Raw genomic sequence first — 20,584 nt, 5'->3', positions numbered from 1 at the left:
CAAGCCCACATTACAGTACTTGTACAGTGATTCTAAAGTGATTAAGTAAAAACATAAACTGAAAGCAAATCAGTTCACACCGCAACCTAAATGGAAAAAAAAAGAAAACAAACAAACCAACCACCACACACACAAACCGCCAAAAAACCCCAAAGCCCAGCACATCGGAGCCACTGTGATGCTTCTTCCATACAAACCTCAGCAGAACTTCGGACAACACAACAGCTTCAGGATCTGGCTGTGATCAATGCGCAGTTCAGGGTTGGAACAGAATTCCTATGCCAGTGTCATACATATTAACCACTTCACAGAGATTTGTAACTATTGTTTCAGGACATACAATAAACTGGGAATAAATTTAAGAAATTCAGCATGGAATATATAGCAAAATAAGAAACTAAATAGTTTATTTATCTGCTATATTAAAAGTCTCTTCTCAATGTGTAAATAAATCTTTTACTGAAGGAACGTTAGGATTACAGCTTGACTGTATTTTTATGCTTATAACTTCCACTACTTATGAAATACTTCTGGTACAATGGAGATGAAAATGAACAGCATTTAAAAACTACGAATGAATTCTTTTTTCCATTAAAGCATGTCAAACTCAGATTAAACAAAAAGCCAATCATTTTTCTTTCTTTCATAATTGTTCTTTATTGTATCGGGCACCCAGGAAGTGTAGCAAAGGATGCATTACACATATTTGAACGTCAGCTAAGCAGTGCTTTGTTACAGAACAAAGAGTAGTATGATTTCTTTTTAAATGTTTTCTAGAACTTGGGGACGTAGGGAAGGAACAGTTTAATGTATCAACACCAAGTGACCTTTATTTTGTCTTCTCTGGGTGCACCCACAAATGCACAGGGAAACTGCTCTATCGTGATATACTCAACGCTACACACATGGGTGGGAGTGTTGATGTATGGAGGCTGGGAAGGCCATCCAGAGGGATCTGGACCAGTTGGATCGATGGGCCGAGGCCAACTGAGGTTCAACAAGGCCAAGTGCCGGGTCCTGCACTTGGGTCACAACAACCCCATGAACGCTGCAGGCTGGGGAAGAGCGGCTGGAAAAGGCCCTGGGGGTGCTGGTGACAGCGGCTGAACATGAGCCAGCGTGTGCCCAGGTGGCCAAGAGGCCACAGCATCCTGGCTGGGACCAGCACTGGTGTGGCCAGCAGGCCCAGGGCAGTGACCGAACCTGTGCTGGGACCTGGGGAGGAAAAACCTCGAATCCTGAGGGCACTTCTGCGCCCCTCACTACAGGAAAGGCCTTGAGGTGCTGGAGCGAGTGCAGAGAAGGGAACGGAGCTGGTGAGGGGCTGGAGCACAAGTGTGATGGGAGCGGCTGAGGGACCTGGGGGGTTCAGCTGGAGAACAGGAGCTGAGGGGAGACCTTCTGATCTCTGAACTGCCTGAAAGGAGCTTGGAGCCAGGGGGGTCGGGCTCTGCTCCCCAGGAACAAGCGCCAGGAGCAGAGGAAACGGCCTCAAGTTGCGCCAGGGGAGGCTGAGGTTGGATCTGGGAACAATTTCTTCCCCAAAGGGCTGTGGGGCATTGGAACAGGCTGCCCAGGGCAGTGCTGGAGTCACCAGCCCTGGAGGGGTTTAAAAGGTGTTTAGACGAGGTTCTCAGGGACCTGGGGCAGTGCCAGAGTTGGGTTATGGTTGGACTTGATGATCCTGACAGTCTCTTACAACTGAAATGATTCTATGATTCTATAACACACATGCATGAGAGCACAGCTACACCATCACATGTTTGTATTTATGAGTCTCTGCCAGCAGCCCAGTGTGAGCAGAGTGACCTGCAGGGATGGGCTGGGCAGAGCGGGCCTGCAGTGACTGCAGTGACTGCAGTGGCACTGGGACAGGCAGTGACTGCAGTGACTGTGCAGTGGGAACCCGCAGGGTCCTCCCGCTGCTGGAGCAGAGCTGGGGCTCAGCACAAAGCAAACTGCTGCAGACCGAGGGAAGGTTAAAAAGGCTTCTGCTGCTGTGAAATATCTTGGAAACACACGCTCCAAGTGTTTAAGCTGGTTTTGCTTCAGCAATTCATTCATCCATTTCAGAATTTGAAAAAAATCCAGGAGATGCATTTATTGCTGCTTGAGACTTCTGGGAAGGTAACGATAATAAAGAAATGTTTTTTCTGAAATACTGACTAGGTGTGTATAATGTCTGGTCATTATTTAAGATCTTTACCAGCTTCTGGTTCTTAGTGCATATCGGTTTTTAAAATGTACATACATAAACAAAAACCAGAGCGAACGGCTGAGTCTTTCTGAACCACAAAGCACACGGTCACACTGCTGCGCTCACCAGCAACAGCCACCGGGGCTTCCCGAGGAGGGGACTCTGAACAGAACGGGTCTGTTGTACCACAGCACTGGTGCACAGAGAGAGATTAAAGACTCCCACAAATCAAAAAAACAAATGAACCAACCAAGACCACAAACAAAGCAACCCCACCATGAATAGTTAAGCACAAAAAGTGTGACGGATGCCCAGGTGCACAGAGTCAGAAATCCTCGTGTCACAGGTCTCCAGCTTTCTGCCATAAGGGTCTCATAACAGTGAGTGGTGCAGCTTTTCATCGATAGATAAGATTGTTTAATAGACTGTACTTCTATGTCAGATGCTCACTAATTTTTCATTCCAGGCATCTGAATAGCTCTGAGAAGTTTTAATTTATTGGTTGTTTTCATGTGAATAAACTATAAACTGTCCAACAGTGCTAATAATTATATGACTGTTCCAGCCCATATCTTCCATTTCACCAATAGAAAAATGGAGACACAACTAACTAAGAATGTTTAAAAAATCCAGCAGTACAGAAAGGAACTTGAAAGGTAATTGGGACTCTCCCAGTCACAGCCGCACAGTTCACCCAGTTCATCCTCATTACCTCACACAAACAGCACCTCAGAATTCCCCTTAGTCACCATTTACCATCTCTATCTTCTCTCCTTTGCGCTATTTTCTTTATGGCAGACCAGTGTGCTTAACCAAGTTTCTTAACGCTGACTATTAGAAAGAAATAAGTATCACAATCTGAAAGTCAGCTGCATCTCAGCTACAAGACAAAAGGAGAGCAAGGGTATTAGAGGCAGAGAAAACAATACCAATCCTACCCTGAAGCCAGCAAGAATACACAGAAACTTTGCTCAAAAAAAAATTACAAATAGTATTTCAAGTCAAGATCACAATATAAAATCATTAAAACTCAAACGGATTGCATCTTTTTAAACTAAGTTTTGAATATTACTCAACCCTAAGAAGAGATAAAGCACGTTTCATCGATGGACATTTAATTTCTGTGAAATACAGCGAGCAAGGTCCATGCGTGCCAAGGCACGAGGGCACCATGGTGGCTTCAGCCCATCCCCCAGCACAAGATACGCACTGAACTCACCAGCAAGTTTTACAACCTTTCTACACTCACTTAACGCTTCCCAACTTTCTTTCTACCAGCACTCCTAACCTTCCTTTCCTTTTATTAATAACACCAAGAGCTTTACAATGACCTATCTCTGCCATTCGTACATTTTCCAGACCATTCGTATGGAAGAGTATTCTTTATTTCAGCTATAGGCTACGGGAGGTATAACACCTAAAAAGATGCATGAAGAAGGGGAATACAAGAGAGAGAAACATCTAAGGAAAGGTCTGTGCTCTTAATTGATCCGAGCCATGTAAAAGGACGGGGAAAGAAAAGATTTTACCACCAGGCAACATCAGAAATTTAACCACAATAAAACAGCGGGATTATGTAGCAGTGGCTTGTTTGAAGTGAATAGGACAGAAGTAAGGTGATGCTTGGAGGTAGAAGTGACTACTTGAAGGGCAGTTCTAGCCAGGGGGGATTGGGCTCTTCTCCCAGGCAGTCAGCAATAGGACAAGGGGGCAGGGGCTTCAACTCTGCCAGAGGAAATTGAGGCTGGAGATGAGAAAGCAATTCTGTGCAGAGAGAGTGGTCAGCATTGGAATGGCTGCCCAGGGAGTGCTGGACTCACCGGCCCTGGAGGTTTGTAAACTGAGATTGGCCATGGCACTGAGTGCCATGATCTGGTCAATGGACTGGAGTTGGACCAAGGGTTGGACTGGATGATCTCTGAGGGCTTTTCCAACCCAGTCCATGCTGTGATTCTGTGGTTCTGTGTGCTGGGTTATCACCAGCAGATACAGCTCTGAAAGAAAAACCTTTTTGGCAACCAAGTCTTTTTTCAGAACAAGCTCTGATCATTCTAGATTTGGAGAGACGGTTTGATTTTCTTTTTCAGAAAAAAAGTAATTCTTGATAGTAAGGGCACTAACGATCTTATCAGAGCAATTCTGGAGCCGCAACGGGAGCAATCGGTTGCAAATTAACTTTTTGTAAAGCTGGAATCTAACAAACTGTGCTAGATATTTCTAGATATCCTCTGATCCACAGTATAAATCTTTACTGCTAAAAAAAAAAATAAGAGAGAGAAAGCAAATATTTTTATTACCTGATTTCCAAAGAGATTGAAACCATTAATCGCTTCTAAAGCTGCTTTTGCCAGTCCCACGGAGCTGAGAAAACAAAATGACAACAAAAAAACAGAGGTATCATCATTCAAGCCCAGACTAAAATTTAACATGTTTGACAGCTTTCAGAGCTATGATCTTTACTTCTGTGCTTCAAATTCATGTTCATACAATGATGATGTAGCAAATTTGGGGGTGTTTGGTGGTGTGTTGGGTTTTTTAACCTACTTCTCAGCATTTTTAGTTGTCTGGAAATGTCAGAGAGCAGCTGGCAGCCACAGGGCTGCTCTCCCCGTGCTGCTGGGCACCTGGCGCTGTGGTTTTCAGGGCCTTGCTGACAGTGCATTAACACAGGATTCACTTCAGCACAATATTTCACGCCAGCTCTCAAGCATTAAACTTTAAAAGACTGATTTCTGACTAGCTGTGGTTATAATAAAAGAACCCATCAATCTGCATTCAGAAAAGGAGGATTTTCGGATGTCAGCCATACAGTGAAATGTCTTATTTCCATTACTCCATCACTAGTATCCATCACGAAGAAAACAAGACCCAGAAAAAACTACCAACAAGCTTTCAAGTTAGCAAGTTCATGTTTAAAGATATTAAGCACAAGTTCTATCTACTAAAATCACTAATCATTATGTAATTTTAAAATAAATTTATATACTAAAATATCATTTATTATTACGAAAATTACACTGTACATATAAAGATATACAAAAGAAGACTTTTACAAGGCTGTTCCATTTAAAAAATGCAGACTTGGACTTCCCAGAATTTAGAACACAAACAAAAGCCCAAAAAAGCAGCATTCCCCCTCAATACACAGCTAATAAGATAAGCTAATAGAAATCTATATGCCTTTGACAGGTTTATAGGAAATTCCAAATATGACAGGGCAGAATATTGAGATATTGTTTTAAAGAATCCATGACTACAGATGCCAACTTCACACGTGTCCATTCGACTGCAGTAAAGAGTTACAGCATTAACATGCATGTAAAGCGCTACATTTTTGCACATTGATTCCAAAATTCTAGATGTTAATGTTTACATCAAAAAGTAAAATATGAAATGAGCTAGTTCGCAACAGTGCTAGAGATTTCAAATGTAATATATAAGGCCACCAGATTTGTGATAGTGGAATACAAGGATGTGAAGTGTGGAAAGGACCTGGCATTGCTTGCTGAGGGGTGACACGAAAGCACAGCAACTGGAAATACCACACAAGTCCAGCTAATCAAATAAAATAAACATCTTTTACAGACTCTTAGGCAACCTCATAAAGTAGATTCAGAGCACCCAGTAAAACAAAGCCCAGGGTAATTCTCCCAAGTTTATTCATCGAATCAGAACTTCAAACCGTGCCTTAGTCCCCAGTGAGCGGCAGAGGCTCTGACCAGCACGCCTGCATCTGGCTCTGCCCCTTCCCCTCGCTGCCACAGCCTTCAGAGCTCGCATCTCCGAGTAGCTTACAAGTCATTTGAAGTATTTTCAGTCAAAAAACGACAATAAATGAGACAACAGAAAAGGAAGACGGCAGAATAACAGGAAGGTACAAATGTCTATCTTGTTACCTGGAAAAGTTAAGAAAGCTGAAGACATACAGCAAAAGATTAAAAAGGAAAAAGCAGAATGTCTTGGGCTGACATGACAAAAGATTCGGAGTTAAAAACCACCATAAGGCTAAACAGAAGTGTGCCCTGGTTTTGTTAAAAACCAAGTTTCTCTTTTAGTGAATTTGCCTGTCAGCTAAAGCTTCATATCAGCTGCATTTTCCTGGAGAACCAGATCCATGTTTTGGTGAACACAGCAATGGAATGCAAGGTTATTGATAAGGACAGATTCACATCTCGTGAGAGGGGCAACGAGAAACAGGTGACCAAGAAACTGACCAACTGTGTATAACATCCCATTCACGTGAATACTTCATATAAAAGCGGGAGATCACGAGGATCTCATTCTTTTTTCCCTTTTCCTTATGGCGACATGAGGAGAGGACCTTGCGAGTCGTCCCTGCGAACTGAGGCCAGTGACAGACTGAATCCAGCTCCGGTTGCTGCAGAGTCCAGTCCAGGACTTCGGGTGCCGCTCTGCAGTTGCTGAGACTTTCAGGATTGGTTTTGTATATTTTGTATTATTTTCTCTATTTTATCAGTAGCATTAGTAAAACATCTTTAATGTTTCCAGCTCTCTTCTCTCTGTCCTTCTTTCCCTCCCGATCGCCTGTGCTGAGTGGGAAGGGGGGAGAGGAGGTTACCAATACCTCTGCTAGGGCTTTATTGTCACCCGCAATCCAAACCCTCGACAAAGTGACAGAACACGGTACGAGGCCCTAGATCAACGCTGTGCGAAGAAAGCAAGATAAAGATCGGAAGAAGGACCGGCAAGTTGGCGGGAAGCACGTGGGAGAGGCGGCTGTGGGCAGCCAACACCCACTCGGGGCAGCTCCTGGGTGTTTGCAACTGGCACAATACACACATTCGGAGAAAACCAAAATCAAACTAAACACACACAAATCAAACCAAATGGACACTGCTCTAGATAGATTTTCAAAAAGTTGGAAGTTTTGGGAAGTGAAAAAAAGTCTGCGGAAAACAGAGTACAACTATTAACTTAACAGTTTACTTACTAACACAGGAATTCCTTGATTTTCAAGTTTATATCATTTTTTTTCTCTAAAATTGATTATCCTCTCAGCCAACCACACTTTCCTTCTTCTTGCCATGTTTTATTGGGATAAAAATGACACAGTACTGTCAAACAAAGAATGAAAACTGAAACGATTTGTCATAGGACCTGCGTGCCCAGGGAATGGAGAACAAGGACGGCACAGAGACCGCCAGGACTGGCAGAAATCACAGCAGGGACATGGTCCAACTATCAACAGGTGGGAATATGTACTTTCTGAACAAGATACTGTGTTTGTTAAAGTCAATAATGAAACAACACTAAGTTAGAAAGAATGTTCAGAATATCACTATTAAGCCCCAAGTTCTGTGTAAGAGGAGTTGGAACACTATTGACAAACTGCACTGTAAGGCCCAAACACTTAAGAGCAACCAAACTGTCAGAAAACTGCAGACAGGGACTGCACTTTAACCTCAGTTCTTGTGCACTTCATGCAGCTTTTTGGGATCAGTGCAAACTTTTTACCTTTCTGCAAATAAACAGATTTGTACTATTCATTAATGTAAAATACAAAATGTAAAATGTTTACTAACTAATGGATATTTTAAAGATGGCAGACAATTACGATTAAACATAAAGTATTGAACATAGTGAAAAAAATTCAGTGCAGAGCTCTAGAATTTGTTTACTTCAAGTACTGATTCACCTGGGTTGGTTTTAATACTAGAAGTCCTTTAGACATTGATTTCAGACTCTCATTCTTTTTAACTATTACCAACAGGTTTATAAAGCTCCATCTTTCTTTCTGAAACGTTGCCAGCAATAGTACTCATGGGATTTATTTCTAATTGGTTCAACAAGAGAAAGCTGTTCAGGTCAACTACGTTCTGCTCCGAGCAGCTGCCGCCAAAGAGGTGAAATCCCCGTTCCAGGATCTTCTGCTGTCGGATAACGTGCTGAAGGGATAAACTGAACTTGGAAGTGTTGTCAATATAATTATTGTTCTGGCTTTGTTTGAAATACCTAAACAAAAATGGAATTGTTCTAACAATTGCTTCGTTTTAATTATCACCTAGCAATGAATCACACAAATGGGTGTGATGACTCAGAACTGAACTTTTCCCAGGAGTTAAGTAACCGCAAACACAGAAAATGAAAATCAGAGAAATCCCACACACCGAAATCTCTGCCACATGTTAAAATCTCATATTCTTATTTTCCTTTCCCAATAACACTTCTCATACCAACAGGCAGATATTTTCAGAGCGGGGAAAAAAACTTACAAGGTAGAGAAGTAATAACTGTTCAACAGCCACTGGTATTCAGATAATGTAAAACTACTCACGCTGTTAACAAAATAGGATGATACTGCTTGCAAAAAAATGAAGACAAATATGGATTCTTTCCTTGAAATCATTTATACTTTACATACTCTGCCATTATTCTACAATAACACCTACTGCAATTGATTGGTGTTTTTCTACCTCTAGTTATTCAAAGGCCCTGGACACTTCAGTGCTCCCACAAACGTTACTTGCAAATGAAAATATCAATGTCTCTGCAATAAAATACTGCTTCCTTTTCCCATCACGCAATATTTCTCCACATTACAGTGGCATATCAAGCACTCCACCATACGCACAAGATTCCTACAAGTTCCATCGGTAACTGACAGGACAAAGCCCCCTTAAGCACAAAGTCCGAGGATCGCTGCAGTATCAAGACCGCCTTTGAAAGACGAACAATCACACAACACAGCACACTTCAGAGCTCTGACCACACTGCAGACACTTGCTTCATTCCTAATCCTTAATGCTTTCCTGTTGGGCAAGTTAGAAAAAAGGTTTTATAATAAACATTATGCTCGTGTCTTTCCACAGAAAACACATTCTTCATAACCTACAATTTAATAATGGAAAAAATTGACTGTTTTAACAGGATTAATTAAAGCTAAAACGTATTTTAATACATATATTCAGTCCTCCACTCAGCAATCTGCTCTGAAGATGCTGTGTTAATCTGCTGGACTCCATTCCCAGAGCAAAAGATGCTGCTTGGTGATCCCCCAGCACAAAGGACCCCAAACGCTCTTTAAATGTTCCCCCAGAAATTTCACAGGATCAGGAAGTCACTGTTTGGAAGGGACAAATGGACCCCATCTAGTTCAACACCAAATCTCACTTGAAGAAAATATAACAACCAAGACTGACTCAAGTGACCCAGCACCTCTTCTAGACAAGTGCCAAAAGCCTCCAAGGATGGAGTTACCGTGAGTTCTCTGGAGCGTCCCGCGCTGGTGCCTCCCTTCACTGCCAGGGAGAAGGTTTCTTAGCAGTCCCTCCTGCGCCTCCCCAGGCCAATCTGCAGGCCTCCCCGCAGCCACCCATCAGTGTGATTTCCCACGGATTATCAAGGGCACTAGGCCAGCACAGCACTATGGTCACATCTGACCTCGACCCACACTGGGGCAGAGGAAGCTGCCACTAACTGATAGAAACTACACTTCCAGCTTGCTAAAAAAGCATTAGTAAATTCACTTAAACATCATTTGTAATTCCCAGTAACTTTTAATCGTTAGATGTACCCTCTCAATAAAATATCTAAGAGCAAACACTAAAATTTGCTTATTCTTGGCAACTGCTAATCAAAACACAGCCTGAAGTATCCACATCCTTACTCCTCCTCCCATTCAGTTTCTTGGCTCCATCCAAGAACTGTGCAGTTCAACTGGAACATCAAACACCACAAGGGATGTTAACAAAACAAACAACAAAACAACCAACAACCCCACAACAACAGTAATAACTTCATAACTAGACAAAATGAACTGGAAGCAGGAGGGACAGCACGGTAACAGTGTAACCCCCACACTGTTGAGAAGAGCAAGATCCAGCTCTGCAGTCTCACACGTGGGATACGAAGACACTGCACTTGGGCAACTCCATTATTCCTGCAGCACATATGGGAGATGTCAGAACCATTCTGCACAGGTACTCCGCAGCTGCCCGGAGAACAGCTTGATCAAACGGTTACAGGACCAATTAATTTTTCAGAAGTTCAGCCGTATGGGAAGGTGATCACGCTATAATAAAAGCTGTTACAAATCTTGTCTTTGAACCAGTAAAAGACGTCAATTTGCATACATCAAGGAAGACCTGGCCCACAAGGGGGTTCGCTATTTATCATTTATTAGAAGTGTTTTGAACTGTACTAAGACAGAATACCAAGGCTGTGCAAAGACTTAAAATATCTGCATCTTCTAACACAGGGCATAATTTGCAGTTATTAATGAACTCCATATTATATAACTTCTTTCAAAAGAAAGCCTCTTCCAATAGAAAACAACAATTAACTCCTAGTTCTTTAAGCACACACTGTATGTGGACTTGCAGTGTGAGTTTTAAGGGCATCCTGTAAACTGGTTTGGAGTATGTAACACTGAAGAGACACACACATCACCCATGACCAGCCCTGATTAGTTAGAATCACTTCTTGTATTTTTAAAACAATTTTAGAGCTCTTTTAAGTAGATCCACTACAATAGGAGCACAGCAATGTCTAGAGAATGCTTTAGTGCACCCAGGGCTTTCCTCGAGAATATGTAACACGTCTCTTGAAGCACATTCCTCTTCCATTTGTTCTGATTTATGAGAATGAAGGCAATTGTCTCCTGGCTTCCCACAGTGAAACAGTGTATCCACATGCTCCCAAGGAAAGACAAACAGGGGCAATACCGGTTTCTGATGACCAAAGTCTACTTCTTAAACTAGGACCACGCTCTGTGCTTCCTTTTGTGCCAGCTCAATGATCTCTTAGACTGGCTCAGTCCAGCTCATAAGTTTCACCCTTAGAAAAAGCAGCCTATACATGTCAGTCCTGATTAAGACAAGACAATGTGGCCGTTTCCATCTGGGTAAAAGATGTTCAGTTTTCCCTGGAGGAAATTCACATACTGAATAACCAGAATGCTGCAAACAACAGAAGACAAAGGAATTTCAGCGTTCCTTTTGTGAATTTGTGCGAGGCGAGATGCGGAAGGACGTATATGATCCTGCACGTGACCGCTCATGTTGTCTGGCATTGGACAGTTCTACAGACGTATGAGGAAGAAAAATACCCAAACAACTCATAGAGCAGATTATAGACCAGCAACTTGGACTTGTCAGTTCTCATACTAGTATTAAAGCTCTACTAAAGCCCTGAAAAAAAAACATATCTAAATGAAGTGGTTTGTTGCAATGACATGTAATTATATCTATAGCTTAAAATATGGGCCTGTATGTGAACTAAGAAAAATTATTTCATTCTGAAATGAGGACACAGATTCATTTTACAACATCAAAGACTGGAAGAAACACGTCTGTTATTTGCAAGTCCATGAAAGTTATGATAATCAACAATATTTTAAAAATCCTAAGATATCCAAGCTATAGCCATTTTTATGGTTAATAAAACCTCAGAAGTCAAGAAGTGAGGAAACCAACAGCAAGACTAGAACAATGTTAAGAACGTTATTGAGCGTCTCACGGGACAGGGGCCAGAACTCCAGTTGTTTGCAGTGTCTGAAGAGCCTGAACAAGCACTTGGCCCTGGACCATCCTCCCCAGGGCCCAGCACCTTCCTCCCAGCACAGTGGGAAGAGAAGATCTGGACTCTCCATACAGCATCTCTTGAAATCAGGAAATTCCTAAAGATTTTTGTGAATCCAATCTACTGCACATGCCCCAGGAGCCTGAACTCTTCGGAACACAATATTCAGAATTACATGCATGCAGCTGCACACAATTATTGGAATTTGAATACTCAAATAGCAAAGCATCTATGTGGTTATTTCAGCATGCTTATGGTGATGAAATTATGCTTCACATTTTCCCAAAATACCTCTCAGTCCCTAGAGAGCCTTAACTTAGTTCAGACGGTATTTTAATGCACTATTATTTTTAACTCACCCTGTGAATTAGTTTGATTCCTATCACATTTACTTGCTTTGACTGCAAGAGCTCCATGTGCTCCCCTACCTCGAATGCAGCTCTGGGCTGCCGTTGTTGTATTTGCTTCCCCTTTCCCAGACGCCAAAATCCGGTACCCGGTAGGCTCTTTCCACGCAAAACACAAGATTTTGAATGAACGACACCTACGTGAAAGAAAGAAACAAGAGAAGTCACTGAAGGAAAATGAAAGCATCTTTTCTTCTGTTCATTTTTCAAAAAGACAAAGCTGTTTTTCCTCAGCCATCACAACTGTGCTTTCCACCCTTTTTGTTCTTCCTCTGGACACTGATGGTCCCAGGTTCAGGTATTCTCTTTAAAACTAATTTTTAATCACAGAACATTAAGACCTGTCCCAAATTAGGTGATGATGTGATTTATGCAAAGGTCCTACACAGCCAGGGATAAAAGTGTCTTCATGTTCAAGACACGTACTTGAAGAACTTCAAAAGGTGGCATTCGGATCTTTGGAAAATAATTTGTGCTAAATACATCAGAGAGCAAAAGAAATTAAATTCTACAAGATTAGGACACACAAATCTTGGTGCTGTTTCTTAATGCATTTTAAGAGAATTGATATGCCAAAGTTTTATTGTATTAGCTCCAGATAATACATACTTATGCAGATTCAAACACCTCTGAACTCATCTATGATGATTAAAATCTCCTCCTGGAGCAGCATGTTTCAACTAAACACTAAGGTATTTAAGGGTATTTTAAGGTATTTAAGGGGACTTATTTAAGCAGATACTTTTTCCTCATTTGCGCCGCTGCAAGAGACACTCAGAGTTACTCAACTGTAGAAAAGTTAAGTTGGTGATAAATTTTGCAGTTCTTTTCCAAGAGTCCACAGGTTAGAACTTGCAAGAAACTGAACCACAAGCACAAGATTTATACCGGTTCATTCACCAAAGCGGGGATTTCATCCCCTTCCATCCAAGTTACTCGAGGGGATTCTGTGGGAAGCGAATATTGCAACGGCTCTGAACACAACCATGCTGGGGAACTGCACAGCAGGATCTGCTTTACTACAGTCAAGTGATTTATTTTTTAATGAGTTAGGAGATAAAACCAAATCTTTGACTGAAAGTTATTTGTTTCCATTTGAATTTACCTGCATACCTCTGTTTTGCCTTTTTATCTCCATTTTTCTTTTAATCTTAGAAAAGTTACTATGTCAGATACACTCTTTATGCCAATATCAGTCCACCAGCAATACATACAATTCTACACTTATTTGTCTCTCTATGTATCATATGCCTGTGCTAAAATTTCACTATGGGGTGCTCATGTACACTAAATCTTTTCATAGTGGGTACTTTCAAGGAAAGAGACTGTCCCACTCTTCAGATATGCCCAGCATTATTCACCCCTGGAATTCAGTGTTTGGTTGTATTAAACTGAACTTTATCTGAATGCAGCCAGTGAATATCATCAACTAAAATTCAGATGCATTAGCTAAATGAAGAAGTAAAGAGCACCACACAGAAATATATAACCTTACCCATGACTTTCTACCACTGATGATGTTCAGAGCGCAAGAAAAAAAATATGGTCAGTTAGGGATATTTTCTGAGACTAACTAAGGGTTTCCAGAGAGCAGATTTACAGAAAAAAAAGGCAGCAGACCACTGGTTGCAAAGCAAAATCTTCAGAGGACGATCACTCATATCATGGGCATATAAGTGGCACTCTGTTTTTTGTGTAGGTAACTGCTCCCAAATTCATTCAGTCACACAATCATGCACTGATCTCTTTATTACTGATGCAAAAATGCCATTAAATTAATTTTTCAACTGCAAACAGATGCAACCAGAGGGAACTTGTTGGCAGCTGCCGTGCCTGGGACCCAGCACTCGCCTCCGAAGCCAAGAGCTGTGTGTACAAACACGTCCGTGCCAACAGCAGCCAAACCGCCTCCCTGCGCCCGTGCTGCCGAGAGCCCCCGCGAGGGGACATGGGCCAAGCAAATCCCGCAACGGCAGCACTGCAAGGGAACAGCCAGCGCCACGTTTGGGAGCAGACTGCCAGGGCCGCCGGGCTGAATGGTCCAGACGTGCAGGAAAACTTATGTTAACAAGATCAAAGAACATATTCAATTGTTGGAGCTATACAAAGACTAACAGAATGAGTGAATCTCCGGAGTCCACAGATTTCTAGAGTACAGTTGCAATGAAAACTACAGCCTGACATTGAAGTGGAGAAAATCCATTGACTGGAGAGTCTACACACATGCACGTTTTCTGCAGATTCTGTAATTAAATGCAAACATCTGGAGGATAATATAAATTATAAGTCAGGCTAAGTAAATACATAATTATATACATTTGCCTCCTCACAGACATAAAGGCAAATCAGAGAAAATAATGTAGACCTATCAAATGATCTGACTAAATGAGAAAGGAGACCAGTTGCATCATTTAGTTCTCTCATTATCTAAAGAAAAAACATCAATGAAGTTGTACATTTAAGAAATATAATGCAAATACACTATTACAGGAAAAATCGCCCTTTTTTAAAATGGTAGTACCGTAAGTGCATTTAAGCTTTGTAAGACAATACAGCAACGACTACTAAACAGACCACAGTAAATTTAAACAAATCCAGATTAAGGAAATTGGAAAAAACCCTAAATAACAAAATAAATCAATCTGTGGTTTCTGTTCCTGTCTCAACACATAACCTGGATTTAGAGCAGGACAGCAGGTTGTCCTGACGTGACTTGTCCTCAAGTCAAGGTCATGTTGGCTATTATTATGTTATTTACAGAACAGTTAACAATCGTACAAACATCTCTTACCATGACATACAATCATTTTATTTTCAATTAAAGTTACACCAAACTTTTTAACACCCATAAATATTTGCGTATCTAATACCTTATTAGCTATTAATTTATTTCACTACCCATTCACGCTGTTTATCTTTTCTGACTTCCACTAGAAGCAGAGAATATCCGCAGTGTATTTCCAGAACAATTATTTTAGAGTTGGTAATTAAATAAAACCAAGAATAAAACCAACTTCATAAAGCATGTGTTTCAACATTGGAAATCGATTTGTACCTCATCTGTGTTGTAGACAATCTGCAGTCCCGAAGAGATCATCTCAACCAAATACAGGAGAAATAATGACACGGCATTTATCTGAAGTAATTAAAGACAGAAAGGAAATTATAATTAACTTTGTGTTTATTGGAGTTGAATAAACAAACAAGCTCAATGTGATATTACTCGCTAACAAAGATGGTCCCACTATAACACAATTTTGGGTCTTCAAAAATATTATCCTAATCTACCAATATCCTAGATGTAGTAATGTGGAAACAATCGGCAGAACAAACACCACAAACCAGCATTGTCCTCCTCGTCTGCCACAGTATCCTTTCTTAAAATGATTTGAAACTATGACATTAAAGTGTGTTTGCTCAGACATCCTGCTTTGACCCATGGGCAATCACTTCAGTCACAAGCTGTTTCACGTTTACACATATGACAATTTACTAGCAAGTCAAGCACCAAGAAGGCAAGTAGCATATTGAATAGCACGCAGCACATTTAAAAAGCAAATCACTTTATCCCTAACTGGAATTTTACTGTTAGCAACTGACAGAAGTATCATTACAGCATTCAGCTGTGATTACATTTGGGAAAAACTGCTTTCTTTGGTAGTTGTACACAGCATTTATTATTAACAGTAATCACCTTCAGCAGCTGTACAGATGAGCATCATCATGTCAATTTATTAATGAATCAAAGAAAACTGCTGTTGTTACACAGAGTTCTGCTATAATTGAGAATCTGTACAACTTCTACAGAGAAAGCAAGTTTATTACAATAACTTGCTTTGTGAGCTATAAAATGATAATCTCAATATATGAGATCTACGGAAACCATCTAGAGCAAAAAACAGCAGACCAATTCCATAATACATTCCATTCTTCTCAACTGAATCACCTCAGATCCTCTGTTTTCTGTTGTCTCCACAGAGGTGAAAGCCCTCCGTGTTTCTGAGATTTGCTAAAGCGCATTTATGTTTATGGGAGGGACTGAGTTTGCACAAAAACCAGAGACTTTGAACTATCAGACAGGGCTCCCCAGTTCCTCAAACCCTTGTCTCCTCCTGAAGATAAAAGATGTGTATGTTCAGGAGCTTCACGCCAAAGTCCAAAACTCTAACTTAGGGTAAATCTACCCATGATTTTCACAGATCCACAGAATCCCAGAGTGTCAGGGGTTGAAGGGCCCTGGAAAGCTCATCCAATGCAATCCCCCCATGGAGCAGGAACACCCAGCTGAGGTTCCACAGGAAGGGGTCCAGGCGGGTTTGAATGTCTGCAGAGAAGGAGACTCCACAACCTCCCTGGGCAGCCTGGGCCAGGCTCTGACACCCTCACCCCCAACAAGTTTCTTCTCCTCTTTCAGTGGAACCTCCTGTGTTCCAGTTTGCACCCATTGCCCCTTGTCCTGTCACTGGTTGTCACCCAGAAGAGCCTGGCTCCATCCTCCTGACACTGCCCCTTTCCATATTGATCCCCAGGAATGAGTCCCCCCTCAGTCTCCTCTTCTCCAGCTCCAGAGCCCCAGCTCCCTCAGCCTTTCCTCACACGGGAGATGCTCCACTCCCTTCAGCATCTTGGTGGCTGCGCTGGACTCTCTCCAGCAGTTCCCTGTCCTTCTGGAGCTGAGGGGCCACAACTGGACACAATATTCCAGGTGTGGTCTCCCCAGGGCAGAGCAGAGGGGCAGGAGAACCTCTCTGACCTACTGACCACCCCCTTCTAACCCACCCCAGGTACCATTGGCCTTCCTGGCCACAAGGGCCCAGTGCTGGCTCATGGTCCTCAGAACATACATTTCCTGAATCCAACGCATTTACTGTATAAACTATTTAAATCATGTTGACAACATGAAATTAAATAATTATCAACCTACTGTCACTTGTGAATAATTTCACTAGCAATTTCTGAACTAAAAGCAGTACCCAGTTATGGGATGCAGTAGAACAAGGTAAGAATGCAAAAAGGTGCCTGAAGGTAAAGACAAAGAAAAAAAACCGAGCAAACCAACACTTTGGAAAATCAAAGACAAGAAAACAATCAATTATACAATGATCCTGGCTAGGAACCACTATGCAAAATAGCGAACAACAATTTGTAACTAGACAAAGCTTTTGACAGTGTACATTAAATCTTTACTATGAATGAAAACTGCTCGGACTTACAGAAAATTAGGCTGAGAATGTTAATAAAAAATACAATATTCAATGTAAGATTACACTAAATCTTTCACTTTCCTGACTACCTCAACATTGTCTGCCAGGATTATTTATGGACAGCCATCTGTTGGTCTCAGAAAGAATCAACTTGATAAACAACCAACCAGCTACCTCCACAAATCACAGTTATTTCAGTATCTTCTGACCAAAACATGCTACTGAGTTATATCTCAAAACAGTCTCTTTTTCAGCAAAAGAGGAAAAGGCATCTTAATTTCATCAAGTACAATACGTCTAACACAAATCTAAACAGAGACAGCTGCATAATGACAGAATGGAAGCGACAGTAACACTATTTAAAATCATCCAACCTTCCATCTACACGCACATGCATATTTTACCTGCAGGTGACCGTATTCCTTATGGGAGAAGACTTCATCTCCAGTGTCTGCACTGAAAACAGAGTGAAGACACCCAGATGGTTTGGGGTCCTGCTTAAATTGCTGAACCTAAAGGTGAATTAAAGACAAAACATAAAATCAAAGTCAATAATTTCAGAATGTTTGGCAACCACAAATTCACTCTGTAACTTAGGTGTTCAAAATTTATTGATGTAACTATGTAAAAATTACAAACAGTTCCTGAAACTTATTAGAAACTACTTCATACATACTTAAAGGATACATATACTTAAAGAATACAGATATTCAGCTCATCTATCTAATCTCCCTGGGTTTGCTAGAAAAAGATCTGTAATAGCTGCAGCTGCTTAGCCCCTTTCATCTTCCTTCTTGTACCGGAGCTGAAATCTTAGCAGCAAGCAAGGCAAGGCCTAGCAGAGCTAGCCAGTGTTCCCAGCCCTGCAGCGCAGGCAGCATGCAGCATGCACCCCTGCAGTGTACACTGCGTGCAGCACACACAGCATGCAGCACACACACAGCATGAGCCCCTGCAGTGTCCACAGCATGCAGCACGCACAGCATGGACCCCTGCAGCACACACAGCATGCAGCACACACAGCATGCACCCCTGCAGCACACACAGCATGCAGCACACACAGCACGCACCCCTGCAGCACACGCAGTATGCAGCACACACAGCACGCACCCCTGCAGCACACACAGCATGCAGCACACACAGCACGCACCCCTGCAGCACACACAGCATGGACCCCTGCAGCACACACAGCGTGCAGCACACACACGTGCCGCCCCTGCAGCACACACAGCATGGACCCCTGCAGCACACACAGCATGCAGCACACACACGTGCCGCCCCTGCAGCACACACAGCATGCAGCACACACACGTGCCGCCCCTGCAGCACACACATGCCGCCCGCCCGCACTCAGGGGGTTTCAGAGCCGTCCCTCGCAGTGCAGCGTGCCACCAGCTCCAGACACTCCCGCACACCTTCCTGGCCTGTCCCAAAGAGCCTGTCCCCATCCAGCTCCCCACCAGCCCCACTCGCCCCATGGGATCACACCCCAGGGCCATGCATGTCCTTCCAGTTCCATCGCTTTGTTCCCCATGCTGCACACACGGGTGTATGGGCATTTCTGAGGCACCCAAACCTGCTCATGTCCCAGCAAGGAGACAAGAGCTGCCTTGGGACCCATAGGACCCAAGTGGTAACCATACCGCTGTCCTATAGATACCTCCCGATTTCCACACGGACACATGTGCCATCCCCCTGTGCCTTGTGTTCACCCCGCGCAGCCCCCTGGCTCCCCCAGCCCCACGGCCTCACCCTGGCCAGCCCCTCACCCTCGTCCTTCCTCCCTTAAAGCTCTTCTGGAGCGCAGGAGCCCAGCACTTACATTGGGAACAATAGTTTTAATAATTTTTATGAATTGTGATCTATCACAATATGACCAAAGTTTTAAAACAAAAAATATATTATTATTATTATTAATAATAATAATAATAATAATAACTTTTAAGCCTATTAGGCTTCTAGGCTTTCTTTTTTCTTAAAAGAAAAAATGAAAAATAGGAAAAAAAATCATAGGTAGAACAGTACCCTGGATTAAAATGACTCTTTATTCATGGCTGCTATCACTGGACCTCTAGGATACAGAATCCCTTACGATGGAGATGGAATGCAATAAGATGAATTGCCAACACAAGAGGTCAAGAGCAAAGGGGTGAAATAAGAACTACGGTGGTTTTAAAGCAGTTTTGATTTCTGTTTCATCACAAAATGCGGTGTCTGCTACCTTACAAGTCCGTTTGAGGAAACAATCTGAACTGTGAGAGAGCTGCCAATAGGGCAGACAAAAGAAATCAAATTCACAAAGAATGAAGCTCATAAAAGAAGATCCTTCTCCATAATTCCTCAAGTCACACTATGCTCTCCAACAAACGGTTTTCAAGTTTTCTACCCATCATTGCCAGTATCTCGTCCACGTTTCACTATATTTCCAACACTGATCTTATCTTCATGGGATATTCTTATCCACCAACAAACCACCCATAGCCTCCAGCATGGCCCAGAAGCACAGAACTGAATACTGTTTTGTGGAGTTATCATGTCTAGTCCACGAACACATTCAATACATTTTAGGCCATAATTCATACGTTCATTAGCAATAGAACAGAACATCTGAATTTTTTGTCACAAGCAGCAGCACCTCTTCAAGTAATGCCTCAGCATCTGGGCACATGTAATTCCTATTAGTAAAACATAACCTACTTACAAGAGCCCAGCACATTCAGAGTCTCTCAGAACACAGTCCAGTTGGACTCATGTCTGTGAGGTGCCTGAGACTGCTTATTACCACACCGGAGGAAGAGAGAAGCATTTATAGCAATCAAGGCAAAACCCAACAACCAGTACGTCAGCAATGGGACACCTGTGTTAATTTAATGCTCGTTATTCATATCTGCACTGATCATCCTCAAAACAAACCACTGCGTGTCAAAGAGAAAAACATCAGCTCAAATCTAACAAGATCAATATAGGTCAAGATTTTGTAAAGACAGACGACTACAAAGAAACCGACTGAGAAAACTGAGAAAAAGTACCATGTCAGCATAAACACTACACACCTCATTGGCTTATTATCATTATTGATATCACAGGCCTACAGACTTTCCATTTCAGTATGTGTACTTAGAAATGATGGAAGCTATGTGGTAACATTAGAATTATTTTTTATAATACAGGTAAAAGTCAGTGACATGAAACTTAAAATAATCACATGGAATATAGATATGTAGCTACTTGTAGAA

General features: G+C 42.0%; 1 protein-coding gene across 6 annotated transcripts in view; it reads right to left on the bottom strand.

Moving 5' to 3' along the window:
• Positions 1–20,584, bottom strand: part of PHKB (phosphorylase kinase regulatory subunit beta) — a 77,811-nt gene that overhangs the window by 42,286 nt on the left and 14,941 nt on the right. For all 6 annotated transcript variants that reach the window (XM_065848287.2, XM_065848285.2, XM_065848288.2 and 3 more), the window contains 4 exons: positions 17,753–17,860; positions 15,200–15,280; positions 12,166–12,281; positions 4,495–4,558 (listed from right to left, as the gene is read on the bottom strand). In XM_065848287.2, the coding sequence (XP_065704359.1) occupies positions 4,495–4,558; positions 12,166–12,281; positions 15,200–15,280; positions 17,753–17,860 (369 nt within the window). The remainder of the gene's footprint in view (positions 1–4,494; positions 4,559–12,165; positions 12,282–15,199; positions 15,281–17,752; positions 17,861–20,584) is intronic.

Source organism: Patagioenas fasciata, chromosome 13 (genome assembly GCF_037038585.1).
Source record: "Patagioenas fasciata isolate bPatFas1 chromosome 13, bPatFas1.hap1, whole genome shotgun sequence".
In the NCBI taxonomy this organism is placed as follows: Eukaryota; Metazoa; Chordata; class Aves; order Columbiformes; family Columbidae; genus Patagioenas; species Patagioenas fasciata.
The sequence above is the reverse complement of the archived record's forward strand: the minus strand, read 5'-3'. Positions and strand labels throughout refer to the sequence as shown.